This window comes from Haliaeetus leucocephalus, unplaced genomic scaffold, assembly GCF_000737465.1.
Source record: "Haliaeetus leucocephalus isolate CR32 unplaced genomic scaffold, Haliaeetus_leucocephalus-4.0 Scaffold830, whole genome shotgun sequence".
In the NCBI taxonomy this organism is placed as follows: domain Eukaryota; kingdom Metazoa; phylum Chordata; class Aves; order Accipitriformes; family Accipitridae; genus Haliaeetus; species Haliaeetus leucocephalus.
Window position 1 is genome coordinate 3,784,335 of NW_010973266.1, and position 26,246 is coordinate 3,810,580.

General features: G+C 36.8%; 1 protein-coding gene across 1 annotated transcript in view; it reads left to right on the forward strand.

The window, feature by feature from the left end:
* The window catches only part of DHX32 (DEAH (Asp-Glu-Ala-His) box polypeptide 32), a 29,239-nt gene that overhangs the window by 2,379 nt on the left and 614 nt on the right, over nucleotides 1-26,246 (forward strand). The window contains exons 4-13 of the mRNA XM_010582016.1: nucleotides 273-499; nucleotides 3,269-3,462; nucleotides 4,922-5,294; nucleotides 8,003-8,248; nucleotides 10,508-10,607; nucleotides 10,716-10,874; nucleotides 20,865-21,056; nucleotides 22,739-22,888; nucleotides 23,986-24,176; nucleotides 25,047-25,228. Coding sequence (XP_010580318.1) covers nucleotides 273-499; nucleotides 3,269-3,462; nucleotides 4,922-5,294; nucleotides 8,003-8,248; nucleotides 10,508-10,607; nucleotides 10,716-10,874; nucleotides 20,865-21,056; nucleotides 22,739-22,888; nucleotides 23,986-24,176; nucleotides 25,047-25,228 — 2,014 coding nt within the window. The remainder of the gene's footprint in view (nucleotides 1-272; nucleotides 500-3,268; nucleotides 3,463-4,921; nucleotides 5,295-8,002; nucleotides 8,249-10,507; nucleotides 10,608-10,715; nucleotides 10,875-20,864; nucleotides 21,057-22,738; nucleotides 22,889-23,985; nucleotides 24,177-25,046; nucleotides 25,229-26,246) is intronic.

The window sequence follows — 26,246 nt, forward strand, 5'->3', positions numbered from 1 at the left end:
ACATGTTTTGTCAAGGTTGTTGAACCACTTGAAGTGTGACAAACAGACCACAAAGGTGGCAGCTGGACCCCAAGACTGAACTTTTAAACTGAAGAGCTGGGAAATACTAATCCTGAAGCAAGCAGAAATGGATTTCCTCAGGTTTAGGGGGCCTGAATGATCAATCAGTACACAAAGGACCCCTTGCACTAATAATGTTTTTTTGCTGGGAATAATATATGTAAGAAAAATGGAGTTTTTAACCATTTCTCCAGAGATCCACTGCTTTTCAGAATTACTTGACTGCAGCGACGGTGATGAAGAGGAAATACTAGTATGCGGAGAAGATTTAGAGCTTAATCCTTTTGATGGTTTGCCTTACTCTTCCCGTTATTATAAACTTATGAAAGAACGAGAAGAACTTCCAGTATGGAAAGAGAAATATACTTTTATGGAAAGTTTGCTCCATAATCAAATTGTGATTGTGTCAGGAGAGGCTAAGACTGGCAAGAGCTCCCAGGTCAGTACAACATACTTGGTTGGGGGTTTTTTATTATTTTTAGAACATTTAATGTACACTTTTCAGAGTTACTATTTTACTAATAATACATATTTTAAAAACAGAAAAATCTTTTGCAATTTACTATTATTTAATATTTATTATATCTACTATTTACTATATATATATATTTACTGTTTTTTTTACTGTTCACTGCTGTTTCCCTTTACTTATGTTAAGCACATCAATATCCAGATTTATATTATACTAGTGTCCAGTTTCTGTCAGTAGTGGGCTATTGCTATGCCGAGTACTGTATGGTATTGCAATACAATAACATCCAGTTCTGAAGAGTTCAGCTGCAGTGTACACACACATAATTGTATTGAGTTTAGCAGTTCTCAGTGTAGAAACAGATGTGCAAGCATCTATTTTAATTTGAGGTGTTAAGGCCAGAGAGGGAAAGTGAAATACAGAAGGCGGCAGAAGACGAATGCAGTCAAATATAGATTTAAAATACGTATATATAAGCATACATTTAAATAACTTCTTCAAATACTCACAAACAATTGGCACTTACTTTACATTTGTCCATTACAAGATGTTTTTACATGGTTAATGATGTCTTTTGGGCTTCCGGGTAAATTGAGCACTGAACAGGAACACTTCTCAGACTGTGATTGTCTGACACAGCTTCATAAACAACTGAAAAATCTCAAACTACAACTTTTTATGTACTAAATACTAAATTTAAAAATATCAAGCCCTTTCTGAACACTGAAGACCACATGCATTAACTACTATAGTTTAAAATTCAGAACCAAATATACACATAACCTTAGAAAAAATCTGTATAAAATTTTCTTGTATCTATCAGTACGTGCACTGGAAATTATTGTTTTGTTTGTACATCTAAACACCACATCTCAACTTGTAAACCTATCAACTATATACTTTAATATGTATTACAGAATGTATCAGCTAAAATCCTTCCCTACTAAAATTACAGGTGTATTTCTACTGTCTTCAGAGAGGCCATGGCTAAGTGTAAAATACTTTAGGATTTATTTCAGATTGCGTTAGTATTTTATCAATAAATCATCCCTTCTACATTTGGCTGGCCACTATTTTGTACATTTGGAGAATTTTATTGCCTCCTCCTTAATAATGACTAAAGTTGTCATTTTATTCTCTTTTTGCCCATCATCACATTGAATGCCCAGTGGAAACAGTAAACTGTAATGCCTGCATTGGATTCAAGGCATATTCTTACTTCGAAAGTGTGTTTTGGTTCTGATTAGTGCTATAACAGGAAAAAAATACAGTGGATTTGCAGGCAGGTCATAAGAGAAGGTGAAAAAAGTTCTGAGGGAATGAAGGATTGAAATCAGTAGGACTGTTTCTCAGGGAGAAGTAACGGTCTTTCCCTCACTTCAGCCAACAGCAAATGCTTTTTCCAAGAATACACAATTACTTTACAGAACTCATATTAAAAGGCATCACTGAAGTCAAGATCTCAGTTGACTCTAAACACACAAATATCCCCTAGGACTATCAAATTCTTTTGTAATAATATATAACAACCGAAGTCTGTTACCGCAGCAAGCAGAGAAGAATTTTCAAGCAAGTGTTATAAGCCAAAAACATTATTGTTTATGATTCGGATCAGGCAAAAACTTTCCTGCAGGTAAAGCTGTAGGATAATTACTGTTGCAGGGCATCTCATATCTGCCAGAGACTTTCATGCTGGACACTGCTAGAGATCACATATGGAAGTAGAGACATCATACTTCTCATTGAAAATTCCTATGCTCCTATAAAAAGGATACACACCTACCTGGTGCCTGGAATATTTTTTGGAGTGCAAAGTCTTTAGCCCTTGTCACTGACTTTAATTTATACAAAACAAACTTTGCATAATAATAAACTACATGCTAAGATACGTTAGCTTTTTCAATTGCCCTTAAACAAATTTAATAAGATGCAACACATTGCTGGCTGTTTTTTAAACATTTTTAGAAACATAAATAATTATACAGGAATAAATTATATGTGGCTGATGCACCTGGTTTATATATGTTGATTAAGTAAAGGATTTGAAACCTAATACATCCACTAAAATAATATTTATAATGTAATTTTATTTTCTCATGACAATAACACATTAGTATTTTCTAATGTTGATTTTTCTACCGTAAATATATAAATTAGAGAGCTACTGCATAAGTTTCTGGAGCAGTTCAGTTTCATTTTTATTTGTTTACAGAGTAATCAATCTGAAATTACATATATTTACTATGGCATCTGTCAGTTTGAAATCCTCTTTTTCCTGGGACATGTTTCTCATGTCAAGCACCTGAATATGATATAGCATGGGCAGTTTTACTACTGAGCCAGCTGAGAAGCCCCTGACAACAACTGCACTAACATTGTTGGATCAATCAGGAGATGCTTAAGAATGATACTGCCAGTGTTACCTGCTCCCCAGAGGCCAATTCTGCCGCTTCTGCAATATATTCAAACTAATCTAAGTCCAGTTGAGAAATTCCCAGGTAAACCTTCCGGCCCATGTCACTCCAACTCTTGACTACTTAAGAGATTCTGGGTCTGGACATTTATCAAGGCAGATAATTTCTGTGTTAGGTGCAGCTCACCCATCAGTAGTCAGGCAGACGATAAGAGATGGGTGCTCAGGTTGATTTAGTTCTTCCACACTGTCTACTTCTTTTGCATTACAGTCTCTGCTAAGTGTGTTAAATACCAAATATGTCTGTTTTCTTATTTACTTAGATTCCTCAGTGGTGTGCTGAGTATTGCCTTTCTGTCCGCTATCAACATGGCGTAGTCGTATGCACCCAGGTCCACAAGCAGACAGCAGTGTGGCTGGCACTGCGTGTAGCTGATGAAATGGATGTCAACATTGGCCATGAAGTGGGCTATTTTGTCCCATTTGAAAGCTGCTGTACAACAGACACTATCCTGAGGTTTGTGTGTTTGGTTTTCAATGCCTTCAAGCTAATATGTAGCCTATAGTTCTCTGCAAGTGCAAAAGTTTGCAGCTGACAGCACTCCAGTCCCTAGCTCTTCATTGCACCACTCCACTAACATGGTCAGGACAGATAACCTAACAACCAGGGGGAAACATTGCTATAGTTGCAAAAGATTTTTGCATACAGTATGAAAACAAAAAAGCCCTAATCTGCTTTATGAAGTTGTGTATAATATTTTAAAAGGCAGATACTGGAGATTTTGTGATTGATCAATAAACTGTAAAAGGCTTGAAGGAGGTATTCTGTGCTAAATTGTAATAGAGATTTAAGTGGGCAAGGTTACCGTCTGTGCAAAACTTCATCAAGCGCCTCAGTAACCTCCATATCATTCCACTTTTTCTTTCTCTGTTTTCCAGTACAGGAGTGTTCATTACCATAAGAGAACATGGGATAATCCATCACAAAGTAAAGCTGGAATTTAAAAGCAATCAAAAATCATGGCTAGAAAACAGTATATTCAGTAACAAGAGAAAAAAGTGTTTAGGAGGATTTTTAAGAGATAAGAAATGCACTTAATGTATTAAATATAGGCAGGTGACAGCAGCAACACAGGGATTCAGATTTTGAGCCTCTCTGAAAGTGAGGAGAGTTATTTTCTCTGGTTCCTTAATATGGCAGGCACAAACTATAACATCTAGATCATAAGCCTTTTTCCCAGTCACTGATTTCCAGTGGAGAAGAGGATACTCTACTCACCACTTCTGATAATCAAGTTCAACCACTCTTCCTTTTGTGTGTCCTTTCTCTTTCACGGAGAACTCTGTAAGCCTCATCCTGCAGCACACCTTCCTGCAGCTGCTCGTGATGTGAAAGGGAGATGAATCCTACCCTCTCCCACATCGAAACTTGGTTCAAGAATTCAAGTCCTGCTGAGCAACACAGCAAAAAAAAATATCATTTAAAAAAACTTTCAGTAGCAGGAATAATAGGGATAAAAGTGAGGATGACTTTACGGTATGAATTAATCTCTCACCTTGGTTTTGGCACTGCCTCAAGTCCTCATGTACACCTTCTTTTCCTCATCTAAAAGTATTAGTTCCTAGCTTGAGAATTGGTTATGGCATGCAATATGCTTAGGTAGTTTGGAAGATGAAAGGCCATATAAGTTATGATTTTAGGGCAGATGTATTTCTTCTTTTGCCTAGAGCATCCTTTCAACCATAGTGCCACTTAGTGTCATTGAATTACATTGAGTTTCTAGCTACTTAAAGAAGGATTTAAACACATAGTTGAGACTGTGATACTGGCTACAAAATAGACCCTCTGTTCTTATCAAATCTTTCTTGTTAGAACAGAAAGAACCAAGCTGCCCCCAAGACCCTGAATTAATTTCTTACAATCAAATCTGAATATTCCAAGAAACTTTGTAGAGTTTTCTGTTTGTATGTTGCAGATACTGTACAGATGATATGCTACAAAGGGAAATGATGTCTACACCTCTTCTGAACTATTATGGCGTTATCATCTTGGATGATGTGCATGAAAGAACTGTTGCAACAGATGCATTAATTGGCCTTCTTAAAGATGTCTTGATATCAAGACCAGAACTGAGGCTGGTAATACTCACTGCGCCTCATATGTCCAGCAAACTGCAGAATTATTACGGCAGCATCCCCTTCATAAGAGTGGAAAACAAACACCATGCAGAGGTTGTATACTCTTGCAGCATTCAGAAAGACCACTTTCTGTCTGCACTAAGACTGCTCTTTGAGATACACCATGCAAAAGAGAAGGGTGATATTGTGATCTTTCTGGCATGTGAACAAGTAAGTTATTAACTGATTCCAACATTTCTGATTTTAATCAAGAAACAATTTACATCTGTGTTTTTATATGACCTATAAATATCTTGTTGCCAGTATCTAAGACACCAGACACTGCCAACAGTTTTTATCATTTCAGGTTTTTTTCTACAAAGAAGCTATGGTATACATAACACTATATTAAATATATATATAGCCTAAACCAATACAAGGAACTATCAGGCTTAAAGAAAGGCCATCATCCTTCTGTGTGATGCAAAAAGTAGCAAAGGCGGCACACAGGGACAAGGGCCATAGATGTAGGGAGTTAATACATCACAACCTATTCTGGCATTGGGTACACCACACTTTGTGTTATCACTGTTTTGCAAGAACGGACAGACGTCCAGTTTGCATAAATGTCCTACTTCCCATGCATGTTTTTGCCTTAAACCTGCCTAAAAGGCTCTTCTATTTGCATTCTCCTTTATGGCTGCAAACTTCCTAACCATTTGTGTACACAACAGCAGAAGGCAAATGTCAATCCGGAGGTGCTACAGATAATGCAGGAATCTGCATGGGCTTGGCCATTCTAAATAGTGGCATCTCTGAATCCCTGAAGACAGCAGTGATGCCCTAAATCCACTGCTGCCAGGACTGCATGATCAGGTCCTACTCCAAAAAATTTCACAGTACTTTATAACTGTCAAAGCAATTTGCCCATCAAATAAACATTCCAAGACTTGAAATTCTTATAAATTATTATTATTTATTTCCTGATAGTGATCTTCAACCTTCCACTTTGTATCATTAAATCTGCTTTAGTGCAACAAATGCACGTTAGTAGCTCCAGGAGATAATGACTTTTCACAAGCAAAGATAAATTGCCATAAACTACCCATGTAGAATTGCTTTTCACTGTAAAAAGCGATGGTCATGTAACACTTTCACTAATGCTAATTATCAGTTGTAAACTTTAGAGACACAAGCTTTACAAATGATGAATTAATGAACTCTCTGTATCATTTCCCATATTTACAATAAGTAATGAAAAGAGACAAAACACGTAGTCTTTCCATTTCGAAGGACTGGGAATAAAGTCTTATTTCTGCTAAAAAATATTTGATGGGCAAATCTGACACAATACTAAAATAATAATTTCTTTCTTGCCAAGAAGAGATTACTTAGTTCTCTCTCTCATGATGAGCAAAACACTCATTATGAACTGTTACCACACAGTTCACATCCCATGCATTCTTGCTTAACTGTGATTTAAAGTTTCATATTGCTAATGGCTCACTGTTCCCTAGCACTCAACTGTCTTTTAAGCTGAACAAAAATATGAATAAACTAAGAACATTAAGATTTATGAGTTGTCTTGGTGCCAGCCTTGCTATTAGATGCCACTGTCGTATCTTCATAAGAGTTTTTATAGAATACTTTCAACCTGTAACTACTATGAATGTAGTGACATTCTCAAATAGAAACTCAATCTGGTTTCTCAATTTTGAAAAGTGTTTGCTAATAAAAATGCTTTTGAAAAAAAAAAAAATCCCTTTCAAACTGAACACGTCTATGAATGATTTTTGTATGCCTTTAAAAAAAAAATCGTTGACAACACAAATGATTTTATATTTTAAAAAAAGACTAAAACAACAACAACAAAAAAACCTTTTACAATTTATATTCGACCCCTGAATTTGTGGACTGTTTTAAAGGTGATGTTCCATTAACACAGCTTAGAGACATTTTACTGACTTTATTAAGCCTTCATAGAGTTTATTAATCATTAGGAGAGACACCACCCCCCACCCCCCCAAACAAAAAAATCTTCACAATACTTATATGTTCTTAAACATAATGATTAAGGTAAAGTAGGGAGGTTTCTGCATACTTTTATCTTTTTATGTATTGTAGTTGGACTAAGAACATAATGGTAGTTTCCAAAGTGCCCCAAAGAGGGGCTCTGCCATTTTAGCCCTTCCAGTGATGGGGACAGTAGGGATTGGAGAAGGTTGGAGCAGTGATTTGCTGTGATCTGTTCTGACTCCAGGAGCATCCGTGCACGCGGCACCTTGGCCAGCAGTGCAGGTCACCCCATTGCCAGCCCGGGGGTGCACCGTGCACGTATAGTGCGCTATCTCCCAGAGGACACTGCCACTCAGGGCACCCCACGTGCATAACTTTGGTTCCAGCAAAAGAGAAAACATTTTGGGCACAGCAGTGGGGTACCTGAGTACCTGCTACAGCATTACCAGCCCTACACACATGACAAATTTGCACCAAACTCTCTGGCACTAAATCACTGATGTGGATGCATCTTACATGTCCTATATACATAAAGTTTAGTGACCTTTTTGTAATTTCTCAGCCTTGCTATTCCTATACTATATTTTTGGACAACTGTCTTCCCCTGGAGGTTGGTTTGGATATGATTAAAGACAGAAAAGACTATTTTGAAAATTGCAGAAGAGAAGACATTTCAAAAAACAGCCCAGCTTTTCCCTGGTCTATAGTTAGCGGATACAGTCAGTAAATTCTCATACATAGTTCTGTTCCCTTTTGTTTTCCTTTAATTATTAATCATGTAAGATTTAAATGTTGTTATACTTTGATACATAGTTAAAATTCATTTTAAAGTAAAAAAGTTGCTTTAAAATTAAATATTGATATTTGTTCTACATATTTGAGAGGGAGGGGAAAAAAAAAATAAATCTTTCTCCTGATTACAGGAAATTGAAAAAGCTTACCAAATGATCAGACAGGAACAGTCTAATTTAAATCCTGACCTTGGAGAACTCATCCCAGTTCCTTTATACCCCACAAGACAAGACGTAATTCCCAAACCAAATCAAGACAAACAGAAATGCTGCAAAAAATACAGAAGAAAAGTGCTACTCACCACAAGTCTTGGAGAATCTTTGATTTGGATTAAAAAAGTAACCTTTGTCATTGATGTCGGTGTTGAAAGAAGAAAGGTTAGTAAAGTTAACCAGAATCAGTATGCCAAAAAATGAACTATGCATAAGATTTTTTTCAGGGTGGGGTAAAGGGAAATGTGCAGCTCATAGATTGATGCAAATGGTTTCTAAAGGATCAAGTATTTTTATATTCTTTCATAAGTCAGATTCTATAATATTTTTAACATTCAAATTAACAAAATTTAAATACCTTTCATGGACATCTGATGTGAAAACCAAGCAAGAAAACACAATTACTTCCTAAATTCAGCCAGAAAAGAAAAGCTTCAAGTTTCTAAAGCCAGATTAACACTCCCAGCTGAAACTGCCATTTATTTGGGCATGAAACAATTGACATTTCACTTGCAAACTATCTCTCACTTTAGTTTGGGCCTATCAGTCATAATTATCTCTTCAGTATCTTATAGATAAAGCAAAATACAATCAGTTCTTGGCTACCTATTGGCAGATTACCTGGTTTAGTAGATTAACCTCATCCCTTGTTTAACAACTTTGTAATCAGTGTAGTGCCACAGATCATATAACGCCACAGGATGCTCACACAGGGAACCACTCCTTTTTAAAGCTGCTTGTGCTCCTTCCGGATACGTGCTTCCATCCAAGTACCTCAAAATGCTGCGATTTATCAAATTAATCTTGACCTTTTACATTTCATTCTATGTATGTCCTCGGTTCTTGTTTTCCACCCTATCCTGGGAAGGACTAGTGCAGCTGCAAACATGTATCTTTTGTTTCTTTCATTTATACAAATCTGATGTCCTAAAGAATGAGTGACTATGTAGGAATAAGTCATTACATGAATTGGAAAGCTGCACTACTACAGGCTTTGTAATGGTCCTACGTGTTTTGCTAGTCAAAATAAATATTGCAGGAATAAGCAAAAGAAACAATATAATACAGTTTCTTTATACAATCCAGAATGGAATCACCAAAATCAAAGTTAAGCGTTCCTGAAATTTTGGATCAGGGATCATTAACCCCGATTAGCCTTGAAAGTAGTTCAGGCAAAAGCTTGGGAACTGCCACTACCTTTCATTTGCAAAAAACTATGTCTAACACTATCATTTTTAAAGGTTCTCATATGGGAGTTTTAAACTAACTCAGCCTCAAGTCAAGGAAAAAAAAATAAAATTGTCATACTTTTGTGTGAAACTAACAAAAGCCTAAAAGCAGTTTTCAATTAGGCCATGCATAACAACTTATTTCTGGAACTACACTTGTCTTGGATGACGGAAATGAATCTCACTTCCACAGTAATCTGAAGCCCAAAGTAAAATTCAGTGCTTCCAGACTTCTGTGAAGCAGAAATATGAAGCAATGGGAACAAATCAGTTTCAACACAGTCCTGATGGCCATCAAATCACCTCTATTGGTTATGCAATTTTTACCCTTTAATTCAACTATTTTGTCCTAACAGCTAAAGTTTAGTCCTCTAATATTGATGCCACAGCAATTCAAATTCACATTCAGTCCACACGGCTAAAAGTCAATAGAACATAGAGGGAAGAGGCAAAATTTTGTGCAGAAAAAAATCCTGCATAAGTCTTGCAGTTGGGATATATAATAAATTTACCCAGAGGAAAAGAAATTTGTCCCCTGCACTGAAGCTCATTTTATCTTTTTTATTAAAGCCCTGCTTAAAGTAGACAAAGTTGATTCAGATGACATGATTAGAAAGTTGCCTTATCCAGATGTTTTATGTCTTGCCATATACTACAGAAGCTTAGGGACATCATCTGATGGTCAGAATAGTGAGTGAATTGGCTCCTCAGTTTAATCAAAATAAAGTACAATTAAGAAAAAAAATAAAATAGGGCATTGTACACCTTTGTTACAGTCCTTGTCTCCTGTACTGAAGTGACAGATTTCAGTATTAAGATAACAATCTGGAGTTATGGAACAAAATGCTATCAGACAATGTTGGGATTCTGTCATTGGAAGAAATAAATAATCTTTTTTGATGCTTTTCTCGATTATACCATAGGTATACATTTTGTGCTTTAGTAAGGTACATTTCTTCAGAAAAAGACATTTATCTTAGAGTATACTTACAGAGTTATTGCAAAACTTAAGTGTCTGTCAATTTATCAAAGTGCTGACTGCTCTCATTTCCAAGCTGGTGAAATATGTAGTATAAAAAGAAATGAAAATGTTACTACACTTTCTGTAAAATGACCTAGACAAAAATTCAATACAGACCATTAATATTTTTGTAGTCTTCACTTATCTGATGCTTAATATCTCTTTCATTTAAAGGTGTACAATCCTAGAATCAGAGCAGACTCTGTTATAACGCAGCCTATCAGCAAAAGTCAAGCAGAGATGCATAAACAAATTCTGGGCATGTCTTCATCAGGTAGAATTATTAGCTCAAAATTTAAATCCATTAGCTCAAAGTATTAATAGAATCAATGTGGTAATGAAAAAAAAAAAAAAAAAGTAATTTTCCTGAAATCTCTTCCAGGAAAACTCTTCTGCTTGTATCCTGAAGAATTTACATACAAAGAAATGAAATCACATCTACCAGCTAGAATACAGGAATCTAACCTAACTAGCATGGTTCTCTTCCTGAAGAGGATGGATATAGCAGGGTTCAGACACTGTGACTTCATAAGCAGGCCAGGTAATGATGATGCACCAATTTTCCATATTTTATTATTATTTTTGCAGTTATTTAAAGATTAATTTTGTCCTGTTATTCACAGTACTGTTTTTTATTGAAGTACTTGTAACAATATTGCTACTGCTTTTACCACTTATCTGCTAGAACCATGCAAAATGCAATAGTTGCACTTAGAAAAATGGTACCATGTATGAACTGTTTGCTCTGAAAAAGGCCATAGAGTATCTGAATGGAATTGGAATGAAAAAAATCAATATTCCAAATATCTTCTTATCTAGGTTTCATATTATTTTCCTGGAAACCACAAAGAAAATTTGTCCCCCATCGTACAAGGCATTGTACACATATCTAATAAAACATATTCCTTTAATCAAAAGTTTACAACCCAAATAAACTACTGTTGTCACCTAGGAGATATATTTGGAGGAAATCAGCTTTCTTCTTATCCTCCAGCATCTCCCACCTCAAATTTACAATAAGCTGTTACTTAAGGACAATATTATTTATAAAATAAAGCCAAATAAACTTTCAATACTAGACAGGGAATACTCTGAATTTTGAAGTAAAAGTGTGAAGAAAGTGGTTGCTTTTTTTTTTTTTTATTTTTCTGACTTCATATTTTAGGGCTTTTTCTATAGAATTATATTCTCCTTTGTTCTGACCTACCACAAAACCCAAGTACCACTGCAAATTCTGCTATTGATTTGAAGCCAATTAAACTGAGGGAAATAGTACTGATTTCACTGGTTTGGGGATCATGTGACCTACCGCTAGCTTCATTTATGATAATTTTCCAGTGTAAATAGGAAGAATTCCTATATTATCCTCCCTTTCCTCATGCACATACATAAAATTAGAACAATCACTTGTCTTCTACCTGTTGTGCACTGTAATTAATCAGTAATAAAGAGTTTAATTTCCACTGTTGCACGTTGTGATAGATTGTAAGTGGAATTTTTAAGTAGAATTTATTCCACTTTTCCCTTGACTGCCTGTTTAGCAGAAACATGCCTAAAAGAAATGTGAAAAAAGCATTGCCAGTCTGAGCAGTAACTCATTCAAGACTGATGAGAATTAGAGTATTTTGGCCCTATGAGTGTCACCTCTTGTGTCGAATCTAGGAAACCTTAATGGAAGATGGTTATAGAATACAGTTGGCTTCCACTCAAATTTAGGCAGTATTTTACCAAAAGAAAAAAAAATAATTCTAAAATGTATTGTTGCTTTTACTGAAGAGAGGTTGTGGATGCCCCATCCCTGGCAGTGTTCAAGGCCAGTTTGGATGGGGCTTTGAACAACCTGGTCTAGTGGAAGGTGTCCCTGCCCATGGCAGGGGGGCTGGAACTAGGTGATCTTTAAGGTCCCTTCCTACCCAAACCATTCTGTGATTCTATGATTTAAAGGCACAATGGAGACAGTTGGTATTCAGAGAGAACAAAATGCTAGAGGCATTTAAGGAATTCACAGACGTAGGAATTCTAAGTTTTGTCTGTATTTTTGAGGTAAGGCAGCTGAAGAAAGCATCTTGCTGATGTGTACAAAATTGTAAAGGCATTTGATGAATGCATCAGCTTTACTTGGATTGGCATCAAATATGAAAAAGTTTTTGCTAACTAGATCAAAAGCGCAAGGTCAAGGTATTGAAAAGTTTGAGGAACTACTGAAACAGCGTGAGGAATGTTAGACAAACTCTTTGACCAAAGAAAAAATCCCACAAACACTGTAGGGGGTCCACTGAAAGGAGATGAGAAAGTCTGCACAATTTCCTCGTCTCCTTCCTGTCTTAAGGCCCCACACAATTAAACATTTGAAACATTGCTTTAATTGTCTAGTACAACGCTTCCTTTATCCTAGGCTAGATCACACATTGGCTTTTTTTGCCTTGGAGCTTTCTTTTTCCAACTTCTGACTGGGCAACAAACCTCTTCCCTACTAATACTTAAGTTATATCCCTACCACAATTCTCCAGAGATGACTATATAGCTCACACTATCGGAATAAAGACAGTTTGAAGTATCCGGTTGGTCTGAAAGAAACAGAAATACTGAAGGAAGCAAATTTGTAAGGGGAGTTAGTTATTGTATTAGACCAACTTACAGAACTCAAAATATGTCAAGCTTTCAAGCACATAAAACCTTCTTTTGGGCCCTCCCAAAAGCTTTGGGTCAATGATCTTAGCCTGTGAAAGCCCAAGTTTTCTTATTCTGCGCTGAGATAGCCCCAACCTGCCGTACACACTCAATGCCACACAGGTCTCCAGTGGCTAAAGAAGCACGACCTCCTCCAGCAGAAGTAGAGACCGAATGTAAAGTCACACCACGGAGTCCTTGCTGCCCAGTTCCAAATACCTCTGGTATCCAGTTAAAGGGTAGCCCTGAAGCTTTTGAAGTGATTGCTATTCACTAAGGTCAAATAGATGTTACACCCTTCTGGATTATGTACTGCAGGAGAATGTTGCAGAGTAGGCAAAGAGAAGAGTTATCAGAGATGGAAAGCATCCTTTCTTGAGCAAGAGATTTTAGCTTCCCAAGAAGGTTTCATTATCTTTGCTGCAGCTGGTTTAGTTGCATAAGCTTTCTGTAACCTGAAGTGATGAAAAATGCTGAGGAAGAGGAGGAGGGCTCTCTGAGATGGTATACAGACCTAAGTGAAAAAGATGAGCAACAAAGCTCACAAAACAAGCAGTGTGGCTTTACTGACCCTAAGAAAACTCCTGGGCATATCAGTTCTTATTCACATCTACTGCCAATGCATACAAAGCCAATTTGCCCACCCTCAACCAAACATGCCACAAGATCAACTGGACCGAAAAAACCTCCCACAAACAAGCAAACAAAAAGACATGGCAGTATTTCTATATGCTCTCATTTGACCTGGCCAAATCATACAGATGCTAAAAACACAAACAGCCTTTCTATTTCTGCCCAGCACAGTTTGTCCTGGGCTTGGCTATTCCGTGTCTCTTCTCCTTGGACTTGATTTCCCTTTGAGTAAAGCAAGTAAACACATTGCAGCATCCCCCATGTGCCACACATGCCACAGGCTTTCCTATCCACCATTTCTGTTCAGCTAACATTCTCAAGTTTTCTTTGCAATTGAAACAGATGGAGCCTTTGGGTTCTTTTAACCCAAGGTGAATTTTTCCTAAACAAAATAATGTTTTCACTGAGATGACAGAGTAACGTATGGACATGAACTACTGAACAAACAAATCAAAAGTACACCGAAATTCATAGCAAGAATTCAAAGAGAAGTACTTCACAGTCCATTCCCTGTACATGAAGTAGAGAACATATAGCAGATAAGTAAAGAAACAAAAATTACATCAGTAAAACATTTTATTTCTGCTCAACAACAATGTGCATAAGGTTTTTTTCTGCTGCTCTTTGAGGAAAAATAAAAGCCTGGATTAACTCTGACTCATTACTGCATTGTGAAAGCAACAAACATGTCAGGCTTACAGCTGCTGCATTTAATTCACACTATAATCGAGATGAGCAAATGCAGTGGACTTGTTACCCTTTTTAGAATTCATGAGCCATATGAAAATGTATTTGGCACTGCAGCTCTGAAGTGCATTATTTGAATTCCTGTGCCACTATCATAGGGATGTGTTTACATTTTTATCAGTTAATCAGCTAGATCTTTACTGTGTTATATAATGGGACAAAAGAACTCCTTTCCCATAGATTGCGGCAGCATTATGTATTTTTGTAAATCACGGGAAAATCCTTATTTTATCCTTAATAAGGATAAAAGTGGATACAGAAGTGGATACAGTAGTGTCACCGAAGCTCACAGTTCTCCTTGTAAGAAGGACTCAGTCTTTGATTAGACAAAAGTGCTTACTCTTGTACTTGGCTTTGAGCATCTGGAGGGTCCCAGGGCCCATTCAGCAAAGTACTTACTTACATGCAAGGGATTAAATCTTGCTCTGTTGAAATCAACAGAAGTATGAGGATAAAAAATAAAATAAGGATAAAAAGGATAAAAGGATAAAATAAGGATAGAAGTATGCAAATCAGTATAAAGATGAAGCCATGTAAAATTTCCATAAGAAATCAAGGTGAAAGCAGTTTGCATATGCTGCATTCATGCAGAATTACCATAAACAATTTTCAGATTAAAATATTTGTTGATGGTCATGGATACCATGACTTTTGAGTGCTATGCTATTATTATAACCCCACTGAGAATATATTTCTAGAATATCCATAACAACAAGAGTTGTATAAATGCATATAATTTCAAACTGTTTCAGAAACAAAATTTGTTTGTGTATCTTTTCATTAGAAACAGACTGTCAAAGACAGAAACTCAATGCACCATGTAAAGTCTGCTCAACAGAGGTCACTTCATGGCAGATTCCTTATCTTAAGTTCACTTGTTGATTTTTGATGTCTTAATTTCTGCATTTCATCAATTAAATAGTATTATATATCTCTTAATGAAAAGCTTTCTGATAGCATAGACATGGCCACATACCTCATAGTCTTCATTGCACAAATCAGTGGAAAAGCATAAAAGGAATTGGAGGAGGTAAGGACCAGACAGCAAACACACACTGGAATCAAAGTATGGACTGGACAACCTGATGCTTAGCAGCAGTCCCATATCTATGGGATAAGAGGCATCAGGAATGACAGTCACTGCAGTATGTATAGCCCAATAACTGAGCACATACCACACTGAATGTAGACAATTGTTTAGAATAGGGAGCTGGTATCACAAAGGGCATCCCAAAAATGAGAAGGGGTAGCCCTCATTAGTAGGTTAAAGCTGGACTACTCTCATGCCACTTACTAGAGAGTAACAAAAGAAACCAAAGTGATTAAAAATATTTTTTATGACATTATAGAATATTCTTTAAATTATACTCTTTGTTGATATACATGTTGCACAGTCACGTACATGCTTTGAGGATGACACAAAGCAGACAGAAAACCAACTTCACTAAACAGTCAGTGCTATCGCTGGTGTGTGGATATTACTCAGTATATTTGTGTTAGAAAAATGCAGGTCAGCCTCTGTTCTGGCTGTCCCTGCTAGCAGAAAAGCACAGTAGGGACCATTACCAGCCAGCTTGGAGGAGTGAAGACACAACATAAGGGGGAATGGAAAGATTGTAAGGTATGAGTTTGGAAAAGTAATTTTTAATCATCAACTATAACTCTAATTTCAAAATAATAGTTATGGAATTGGTGACTTCAGAGCATGACAGACTCAAAAAATCCTACCTCAGAAGCTATAGGGGGGGAAAAAGAGAATCAAGATGAAACCTGCACACAGAAGCTTGTCCTTGCAGAAGAAAAATCTTTGCATAATTTGAAGAAAACTTGGCACTAGATTTCTCCATATCTTCAGTTTGCTATCCAAGGAGCAATGTTAAAAAACAGTAACAGAAAACGCCATTCCCCAGAACTGTTCTCCCTGCAGTAATTACTTTGGCAGTTCTTCATGCCGTTAAGCCTAACAGAAGCTGGAAAAACTTGTGGTTTGCCAGGCAGTGAATCAGCTCCTTAAAGACAACATCCCTTCACCTGAAATTCATGTCAGCTCTAACTTTATAACAGTTATTTCCGTGGAAAGAAAAGATCTGTCAAGGAAAAAGTATTTTACATACTCAACATTTTCACAGAGTAGGAAACCAGAACACAGGACCTGTAGATCCTCTAGATAAGCATGATACAGCAGTTAAATGGACTATTAAAAATCATGAAATTTACATTTCATTCCTATCTCTATCATTCACTTCTTACAGAACTTTGGGCAAATCACTAAATCACTTGCTTCCTTACACAACAAGAATAATACTTTTGTATTTATTTTATCACACCTTAAGCACTTCAATTTCATCCATGTCAGATGTGATACTGAAAAGATTAAAGGTGCAGCTACCTTTAGAAACATAACTTACTCTGTTCATGTCAAAGTGACAAAAAACTGTGAAACAACGAATATCACTTTAAATTAGCCTGAAACTCTCAGAGAAATGATTTCAGTGCTAACAATAACACTTAGTTAAGTATTTGCTTTACTAAGCCTAAGTATGATCAAGAGTAGGATCTGTATTTATAGAAAACTGGTCAGATTTCCTGAAACAAGTCCAGAGCAACCCAGTCTTAAGTAGCCAAAGAACACAGGCAAGGGAAAGAAAATATCAGATAAAGAAATACCTTTTAAACTTCCAGGGATGTGACAGTTTCTTGCTGAAAATACAGGACACATCTTGAGAGCTTCTTTTTAACTTTGCTCCTGTGAAAGCAGCAGTCAAGTCACAAAGCCTTGTGGTTTGCCTCGATGGCAGCAGTGGTTGGCGTTGGCAAGCAGCCCTAAAAATAATGACTCTTGCTAGAAATCATTGTAAGACAATGCAGATTTCTGTTCCTTAAAAAGAGCTTTCCATATCTAAACGCTTACACTACTTCTGTTTTATCATAGTTTTTATTTAAAAAGGAACCATACCATAAAGAACTCTCAAATGAGAGTTTGCTGTTCTTACAATGGCTTTTTATTGAGTTTGTGCCTCAAAATGCAGACCCATACCTGAAAGCCCTATTCTGTTTTTCTTTTTTTTTTTAATTGTTCCTTCACCTGCTGTAATCTACCTTTACTATCTTGTCTTTTCTAGCACAATAAAACCCCAGGAGTAGTCTTCATTTTCTTTTTTTTTCCCTTTTTTTTTTGTAACACTGATAGCAAAATCGGGAAGTAATTTGTGCTTATAAATCTCAAGGCAACTAACTCTAGGGCATAAAAATGCAAATTACTGATGCTACCAGGGGATTGAAAATGGCTGCCATATAACCATATATTTTGTGGGTTCTAGCACAAACTACTTTGTTGATTTCTGGAAATTAGCTTTCCATGATTTCCTAGTAATTACTATATGTCTGAATGACCATTTTACTCTCCCTGTATTTTCAATCACCGATACCTATTTCCTGCCACTGACTCTTATTCTTCATCAGCTGTTACTTTTCATTTCTTTAAACTTCCTAAGTATTTTCTTCTCAGATGCTTTAGCTATTGCAAGGGCTCATCTTTTATCCCATTAAACCTCATATGTCTGATAAGAAATGTTCTCTCTAGACAGAAACCCCTCATGTTATACAGGCAGAGATACGAACTCTAATACTGAAATGAAACAGGTCCACAGTTTAAACAGGAATTTACAGACTCATGAGAGAATTTCTCTAAAAACTAATAGTAAGTGTTTTAAAATTAAGTGAAGTCACAACACTAACAGATTCACAGGCTGGAAAAGTTCTGTAAAAGCTCACATAAGAGAAATTAATAAACTATTTTTTCCCTTCAAACATTAGTAAAAGAAAAGTTTTAAAACAAAAGGTGGTTGCTTGCTTCCCATTTTACCTTTTTCTTTACCTTATTATAACTAGTTAATTACAGTGATGGCAATAAACTAGCAGTTCACTGCTAACAAGTAAAAACCCAAACTCAAGATTTTCCTGCAGGAAGGCAAGGCACCTGAAATGCAGCGTTATGGCTAAACACGACATACCAGCTCCTTACAGGCTTGCTTTTTCTTTTAATCTTCGTGATGAAGAAGTAGCCTGCCAAAGACAGGTTCCCGTTCACACTGAATTCAAGCAAGAAATTATTTCTAGTCATCTACTAATGGAGATAAAAGAACAAATACACAACCTGCCTGTGTGGGTAGCTGCGGTTGTATTTTGTTTTTTTTTTTATTTAGAGATTTTTTTGACATTAATATGCAATGTGACAGCAGCCCACAGAAGCCTGAAAAGTTGCCGGTGCAGTCATTAATTTCCCAGTGCTGGGTATGCTCGGCTGGGGACAAGGCCAAGTCCTGCTGTAGTGGGATTTTTGCCACCAACTTCAATGGGACTAGAATTTAACTTGTTATCCATAAAACAGAGAGAAAATATCAAACAGTCCCTTAAACTGGAATAAGGAGAAAGTTGCTGCAGTGATAGGAGAGCAGTTATGAATTTAAATGAACTGGCGCTCATAAAAGATATTCACCATTACAGTAAGACCTCAAATAGAAAACTACCTTTGAAAAGAGCTGGGAGGAAATAGCCTTCACACTTCAAGAGTTCCCAAATTTCCACCAATGTCCTTCATGCTCTAGCAACTACTTTTTGGAGAATGTAGGCTTGACAACTTCCACTCAGCTTTCAGGTTCACTCTCTCTAGCTGCAGGACTGTAGCCACCGTGGCTGCACATAAAGCTCTTCTATGCTTGTTTTGCCAAAGGGACCTACTTGCATCAACAGCAGATTTCCTATAGACCTGCTTGAGTTCTCATTTTAGGTACCGATTTGCTTAATCCTGTCCTTTCAGACATGTTTTCTTATCACTGCAACTGTGAGGGTCTGAATTCCTTACACCATTCATTCAGCAGAACAAAATGTCACTGAGAAAACACTTAGACTAACTTTTTCAAAATCTGAAAAAAGTCAGAATAACGCTTCAGATTCTTCTGGCACCATCTATCAAAAGAAAAAAACAGTCAATAATAGTAAAAGGGTTAGGGTATACATAAGCTGATTCTGTCTTCCATTGCCTCAGATGCAGAAAAGCAAGAGAAAAAATAGTGGGAAAAAAAAAAGCTAAAGGAGAAATGCAGCATGATACTTAATGAGAGAGTCTTTGTCAAACTCCTTTGTTATTTACTCCCACCCAGCTGAGAGCTTCAGAAGAGCTACTACAAATGCCATCTTTTGGTGTATCAAGAAATAACTGATAAGATGTAATGATAACTGATGAAAGGTGTATTTGTGTCCATGGGGATAAGCCACTTCTCCTGTATCTTCAAATCTTGTGGGTTGTTGATTTCATTCACCCTCATTCATGAAAGAGGAAGACAGACCTATGACTTATGCAGGTACTCCTCATAGAATAAGCTTAATATGCCATTGATCAAAACTGAATTAATTGAACAATTAACTGAATTAATTGTTGATACTCTAGCAGTCTTCAGAAAAAGCACACGGACCACTTTAGCCTGAAAGCTCAGTGTTCAACATATGCAAAGCAAACCTTCCTACCAAACACTCCTGGCAGGCCTCACTTGCATTTACCTAACTTCTAAGACACAAACCCCATCACTTCAGTCTTTGTTCTCCTCTGCTTTCACTGTTCAGATGCCCATCTTAAACGCTAAACCCTAACTCATTATATCCTTCATGTTTGCCTCTCTTCAGTCCATCTCGTATTCATGCTCCCTACTCACTGTGTGGTCCAAATTCACTTATTTCCTACTTTTTTCCCAAATCAGTTTCTCAGCCTACCTAATTATTTTCCTATATTCACTCATTATTTTTTCTGCCTCACTGTTCGCACTTCTAACTATGGAGGTTGTAAGGAAGTTATAACCTACAATAAGGGAAAATTGAACATTTAATTTTGGGCAGTGAGAAAGTACAGCCAATTGCTAGGGAGACATTTTCTTTTACTATGTTCCCATTTTTCTTCTGACATCATGAGAAACTGTGTAAAAAAATAATAATAGCTAAAAAAAAAAAGGCAACGAAGAGAACTCCAAATACCTGCAAGAATGGTAAAATATCTACAACTTCTGTAGATGTTTGTGTATCTCTCAGCACCCCTCAAATGTGACCACCCCTCTCTAAAATGAACGTACACACAAAAAAATACCTGAAGACTACCAATAGTGGAAGGAGTTTTTTACATAGTCTGGGCGCAATACACTATTCAGCACTGTGTCTGGACTTTTGACAAAAACTGTTCTGACACAAAAAAAATCAACAAAGTTATTTGCAGCCCTATAATTGTTAGCCCTTATGTTCTTCCTCTAGAACGTTCTCAGCCTTCCGTTTGTCTCATTTATTACTTTTTCTTCTTACTCATTGTGAAATAATAGAAGCTGACTTCCATTATTTTCACACAGGAGTATACAACTGAAATACTATAATGAGAATTCAGACATTCATTTATATGTAGCCATTCTCAAGAATTTGAATTATCTTTCCTTTTTATTAGCTCCCGAAAGCCTGATGCAGGCTTTGGAAGATCTCGATTATCTAGCAGCCCTGGATAATGATGGAAACCTTTCTGAATTTGGAATTATTATGTCAGAATTTCCCCTGGATCCACAACTATCAAAGTCAATCCTGGCTTCGTGTGAATTTGAGTGTGTTGATGAAATGCTAACCATCGCGGCCATGGTAACAGGTACTTGTAAATAACGTCTTACTGCATGGCTTATGCCACCTGCCAAATCCACGTAGATTCTTTCAAAGTCTTATTCACAAGGGCAACCCAAAGGCAAACTTTTGTTATTCACATCCTGCTTATTTCAAGTAAATTAATAACTTTGGCTGTTTAAGTCTTGACTTCAAGCATGCAATGAAACACAAGTAATGAATCCATAAGTAGCGCTCCATTTCCATGCTTCAGCTGCCCCATTAGCTTCCAACCTTTTGTCAGAAAGCATACACAGGACATCCCTTCAAAATGAACATTCTCATCTCACACACATGTACATTTGTTACAGACGAGCAGCAAATTAGGAGAAACTCTAATTATAAACAATATTGAACTGTTGACATACATAGAATTACTTTGTGATCTGTTTCTCCACTTCAAATATTTTATAAAACTAATATAACCTTAAGTATCCATACCATTCTGTCCTGATGGATCGCTCTGCTCCTACATGGCACTGTGAGACAAACCAGCTGGCCCCAAAGACTGGACACATGAGGTCTGGACTGGAACATTTATATTAGAAGGTTTTTAACTATAGAACTGCTTTCATATGATGCGACAGAACTTTCAACCCAACACATAAACCCCAGAGATTTAAAACTTTTTCATTCTGCGAAAGCTGCTATTGAAATCTTAATACAAAGATGTACAAAATCAAAGATTTTAGGATAGTCGAGAGGAGGGCGACTCCAGAAGTTCAAACAGCAAATAATGATGATGACTTCTCAGGATCCTACCAGACAGTGCAGGACAGGGCTAGACTTACATCCCTTCGGGTCTCAGTGTTACAGTGATGGTGGCTCCAGCAATATTTAGCTGTCTTGCTTCTCTCCACAGCAGCCGCCTAACCATATAGCACTATGCTACTGATTTTACCGCATAACTCTAGTACAGAACCAATGCTTGAGAGCTATCTACTGCTCAACAGCCACAGCTTAACTTTGCCTATAGAGAATGTTTTAGCATGGCATTATTGTACTCTGCCCAGAGGGAACATCTTAGGCCCAGAAATTGGTGAGGAGTCTTAGACAGCAAGGACATGAACACACAGGATACCATGCTGAATTAGTTGTTTTCCTTATAGAACAACTTGGTTTTATGCCTAAACTGGTTTGATTTTTAATAGTGGGCCTAAACTTGTGATAAAATTTTTAAGTACATACAATAAATGTAAACGATTGAGCATAGACACACTTTAGTTTTTAAAAAGCTCAACCATCTCAAAAGACACAATTATGTAGCACAGTACCACAACAGAAGTAAAATGCACTGGAAGGCACAAATTTCAACATACAGGAGCAAGTAAAGGCATTACATCCATAGATTTAGTTTCTTTCTATATTAAAGAAACCATATGCTTGGATTCTGGATAAATTGGAACATGCCATTATGAAGTATTTTTGGCACCAGTCTAGGAGAAAGCTGCTCACCTTCTTTTGTGTTTGCAGCACAAATTAACTAAACAAGATTGAAAGAACATCCACATAAATAAAACCTTAGTGAATGCAATAGATTCAGTTCAGCAGCAATCCAACACTGAAGATTAAAGGGAACCGAGAAAGGAAAAAACCAAAAATACCAGTGGAGTTACTATCTGTGCATGCACCTGCATGTCTTAATAACCACTGGCTTGATTTTTTTCTAAGCTCCGAATTGCTTCTTACACGCACCTCCTGGAACAGAAGAGATCGCTCTTACTTGCTGGCGAAAATTCTCACACCCTGCAGGAGATCACTTCACCCTTATCAATGTCTTCAATGCCTTCAAGGAAGCCAGCGCCAACTCCGCAAACCAATGTAAGTGTACCCATACCAGACAAAATGAAGCACATTGTAACCAATTTTGAAAACACAAAACAAAAATCTGAACGGTCATTGTTAGCATTAATTAATAAACCCTTTTTGAGTGATTCCTTCTAGAATTACTAATTTGCAGGGAGAAACCCAAAATAGTAGACATTGCAAATGCGTATTAGTTTTAGTTTACTAACTAATTGAAAATGACCTAGGGCAGCATACCTCATCCAACAAGGGTATGTAAGCACTATTACAATTGTCATTTTAAGTGATACTGTACAAAAACAGAATGATGGTTCCTCCTGTAAGAGCACATAATCAAGGTTTAAGATGTGAAGTGACAAAGTTGAGGAGGGACTTGATTCCCCCAGCAGCCTAACAATTCTGGTGTTTTTTTCTGACAGCTGTCAACTAAAAGGAAAGTTTAAGGGAAAAAATTGAAAGTAGTGAAGTTCACATTTACAGGAAAGCAAATAAAAGCCAGGGGACTGCACAGCAGACAGCAGCTCTTCACAGCTTTTTCCTGTGCTCAAACATCTTGCTCAGGTTCATTTAGCCTGAGTCCAGTACTTGGAGTGCTAAATTTGCATATACTAACTAAAAACTTAGGACAGAACAGTAGGATTGTTTCATGTTCAGTCATGCTGAATGCTGAAGAGAGGTCCAAGAGAACCTGTCCTTCACCAGCATGCAGGATCATCACCAGCGTTACAGATGTGATTTCAGTTCCATATCCTGGCCTGAATCCAGAAAGCCTGAAAATAGAGTTTCTACTCATTCCATTTGAAGCTATTACTTTTTACAGACCAAATAAGGGATTTTGAATATTTTTATGCAGAAAGATATAGCTAAAATTCTATAAAACCAAGTAAGGATATCGAGTACTGCCCACTTACTTTACGAGCAGTATCAATGAGCCTAAGCTGCCCACATGGCTCTTGGTATCAGAATTTTGGACAGCTCTGACATAGCTAGTCGCTCCAAAATGTTTTTAATCTATTGCACCAGTCAAAGAGCATTTTATAGTGCAGTATCTCTGTGGATAGTACCTATCAGTAAGACTGCTTTAAGCCAAAACACTGTTTTTTCCTCCACAGACTACAGTAATGAGAAATGGTGTCGTGATTATTTTCTAAGCTGTTCCGCACTGAGGATGGCAGAAATTATAAGAGCCGAACTAGTAGAGATTATGAAGCGTATTGAACTTCCCATTTCAGAACCGGACTTTGGATCAAAAGAAAATATACTAAGCATTAAGAAATCTCTCTTATCTGGTTACTTTATGCACGTAAGGAAAAATACTGTGGTTTCATCTTACTGCATTGTTAAGTTATATAGAATGCTGTCAGAGAACTTAAGTTAGGTAGTGAAATCTCTCGATCATCAGAAAGGATAAAAGCCATTTTTCCCAAGTGTAACAAACACTTCTGCCGATGCCAATCTTCTGTCTGGGGTTTAGCTATCACAGCATGAAGTCCACACATTTCCCTGCAAGAGGAAAACTGTCAATATGCCTTTCACTCACAAAACTCTTTTACCTCAAAAAATTCTTTAACTTGTAATATTCTCTCAGACGTTATTTCCTTTTTGAAGATGTTTTTGCGAAAATACCCTGGAAACAGAGAATCGACTTGTTGAGTATGTTTAGATATACATAATATACAGTTTTCTTCATCTCAAACAAATGAGGTACTCTAACTGTAGTTGTAAACATGAACAAGAAAGATTTAATATATTCCCACTCAAAAACATGCTTTCCTTCACATCACTATGCTCCGCCTAAATACAAGAACGACTCCTCCAAACTACACTACTTCAAGTAGTATTTTAAAGTCTTACAATTCTTCAATACATCTGTTTTCACATAGACCCTTCAAAGCCAAGTTCAGATACTTATTGTGTAAGCATGCCCTCATTTGTTGCTGACAGTTCCCTTTCAAATATACTGATCAACATTTTCTTTAACCCTAAGCCTCATTTCATAGTATCCAGTCCCTAGCTTTCCCATAGAAATTTGGGAAGAGGTTTAGGCTCTGCAGTTGAAAGTATCTAAATACGAGTTTAATTCCTGGGTTTAATATAATAGGCAAACACTGATCTATGCATCTCATACATTCAATTAAGTAATGGATAACTCCTTGCATTTTTTTTTTATTAGATTGCTCGTGATGTAGATGGCTCAGGTAACTACTTAATGTTAACACACAGACAAGTGGCCCAGCTTCATCCTTTCTCATCATATTATAACACCAGAAGGATTCCTGAGTGGGTTTTATTCCACGAGTTTAGTATATCAGAAGACAATTCCATCAGAGTCGTCTCTGAGATATCACCCGATCTGTAAGTTAACAATGATGAAACTGTTTCTTCACTCATACCTCTATCACAAAAGCAAGTTAACTTAAGTCACAAACAGGATAAGGATGTGTGTGTACATTGAGAGCAATGCTTGGAGAAGTCAACGCCAGTCATCTCCTTTTCCTTCATCTCTGCCACAAAAATAGCTATCGTCTGGTTCTGTTGAGAAAACATTCCGTGCATAACTGATTCACTCTAGGTATGGATGTGGTTTAAAAAAAAAAAAAGAAAAAAAAAAAAAAAGAAAAAAAAAAATCAGTAAAATAGGCATAAGAGAAGAGGACAATTTTCATACCTAGTCAAGCAACAAGAGGAGTTGGCATCACTGGAAAGGTGAAAAAATTGTTGCTTTTCATACTTTTTATATTCACTAGTGAGTATATATGGGATAAATTTTATTTCTTTGTTGCCAGTATTGTTCTGTCACTGTGTGTAGCTTTGCTTGATGTCTTCATTTTCGTTCAAAACACTCACTGCATTAGAGCTCAGAACTATTAAAAAAGGGAAGAACTGTGATCTCCCACCCTTACTATTCTTTTCATGCAAACGAAAACACCATTTAAGTCAGCCTTTTTTATTTCCTAATGTGTGCTGATCTGTTCAGGTAATGAAGTAAGTCTCAATGTCTGCTGCTGCAACTGTAATCAATTCATCCATTGAAAAAACACCTTACAAGTTGCAAAAGTTCCTTACAAAGTACAATATACAGAAAAAAAAATCAAGGAAGAGTTAACACAGCAAGGTACTCATAGATTAATCTAGCTGGAAATTTCTTTGTTCCCTGAAAAGCTATTTTCCAGCAAATCTTTTTCTCGACATGTTTTATGTACCCAGCCAGCTAAATCATCCCATATCAACTGTTTATGGATTCAAGAAAAGACTACAGTCTTCCTTCTGCAAAAATCTCTTTACAACGAGAATATACATTTCACTGTCCTATCTCTTCTATTTCCAATGTTTATAAGAAAGGCTTTTTCATAATTTTATTGAACCCAAAATA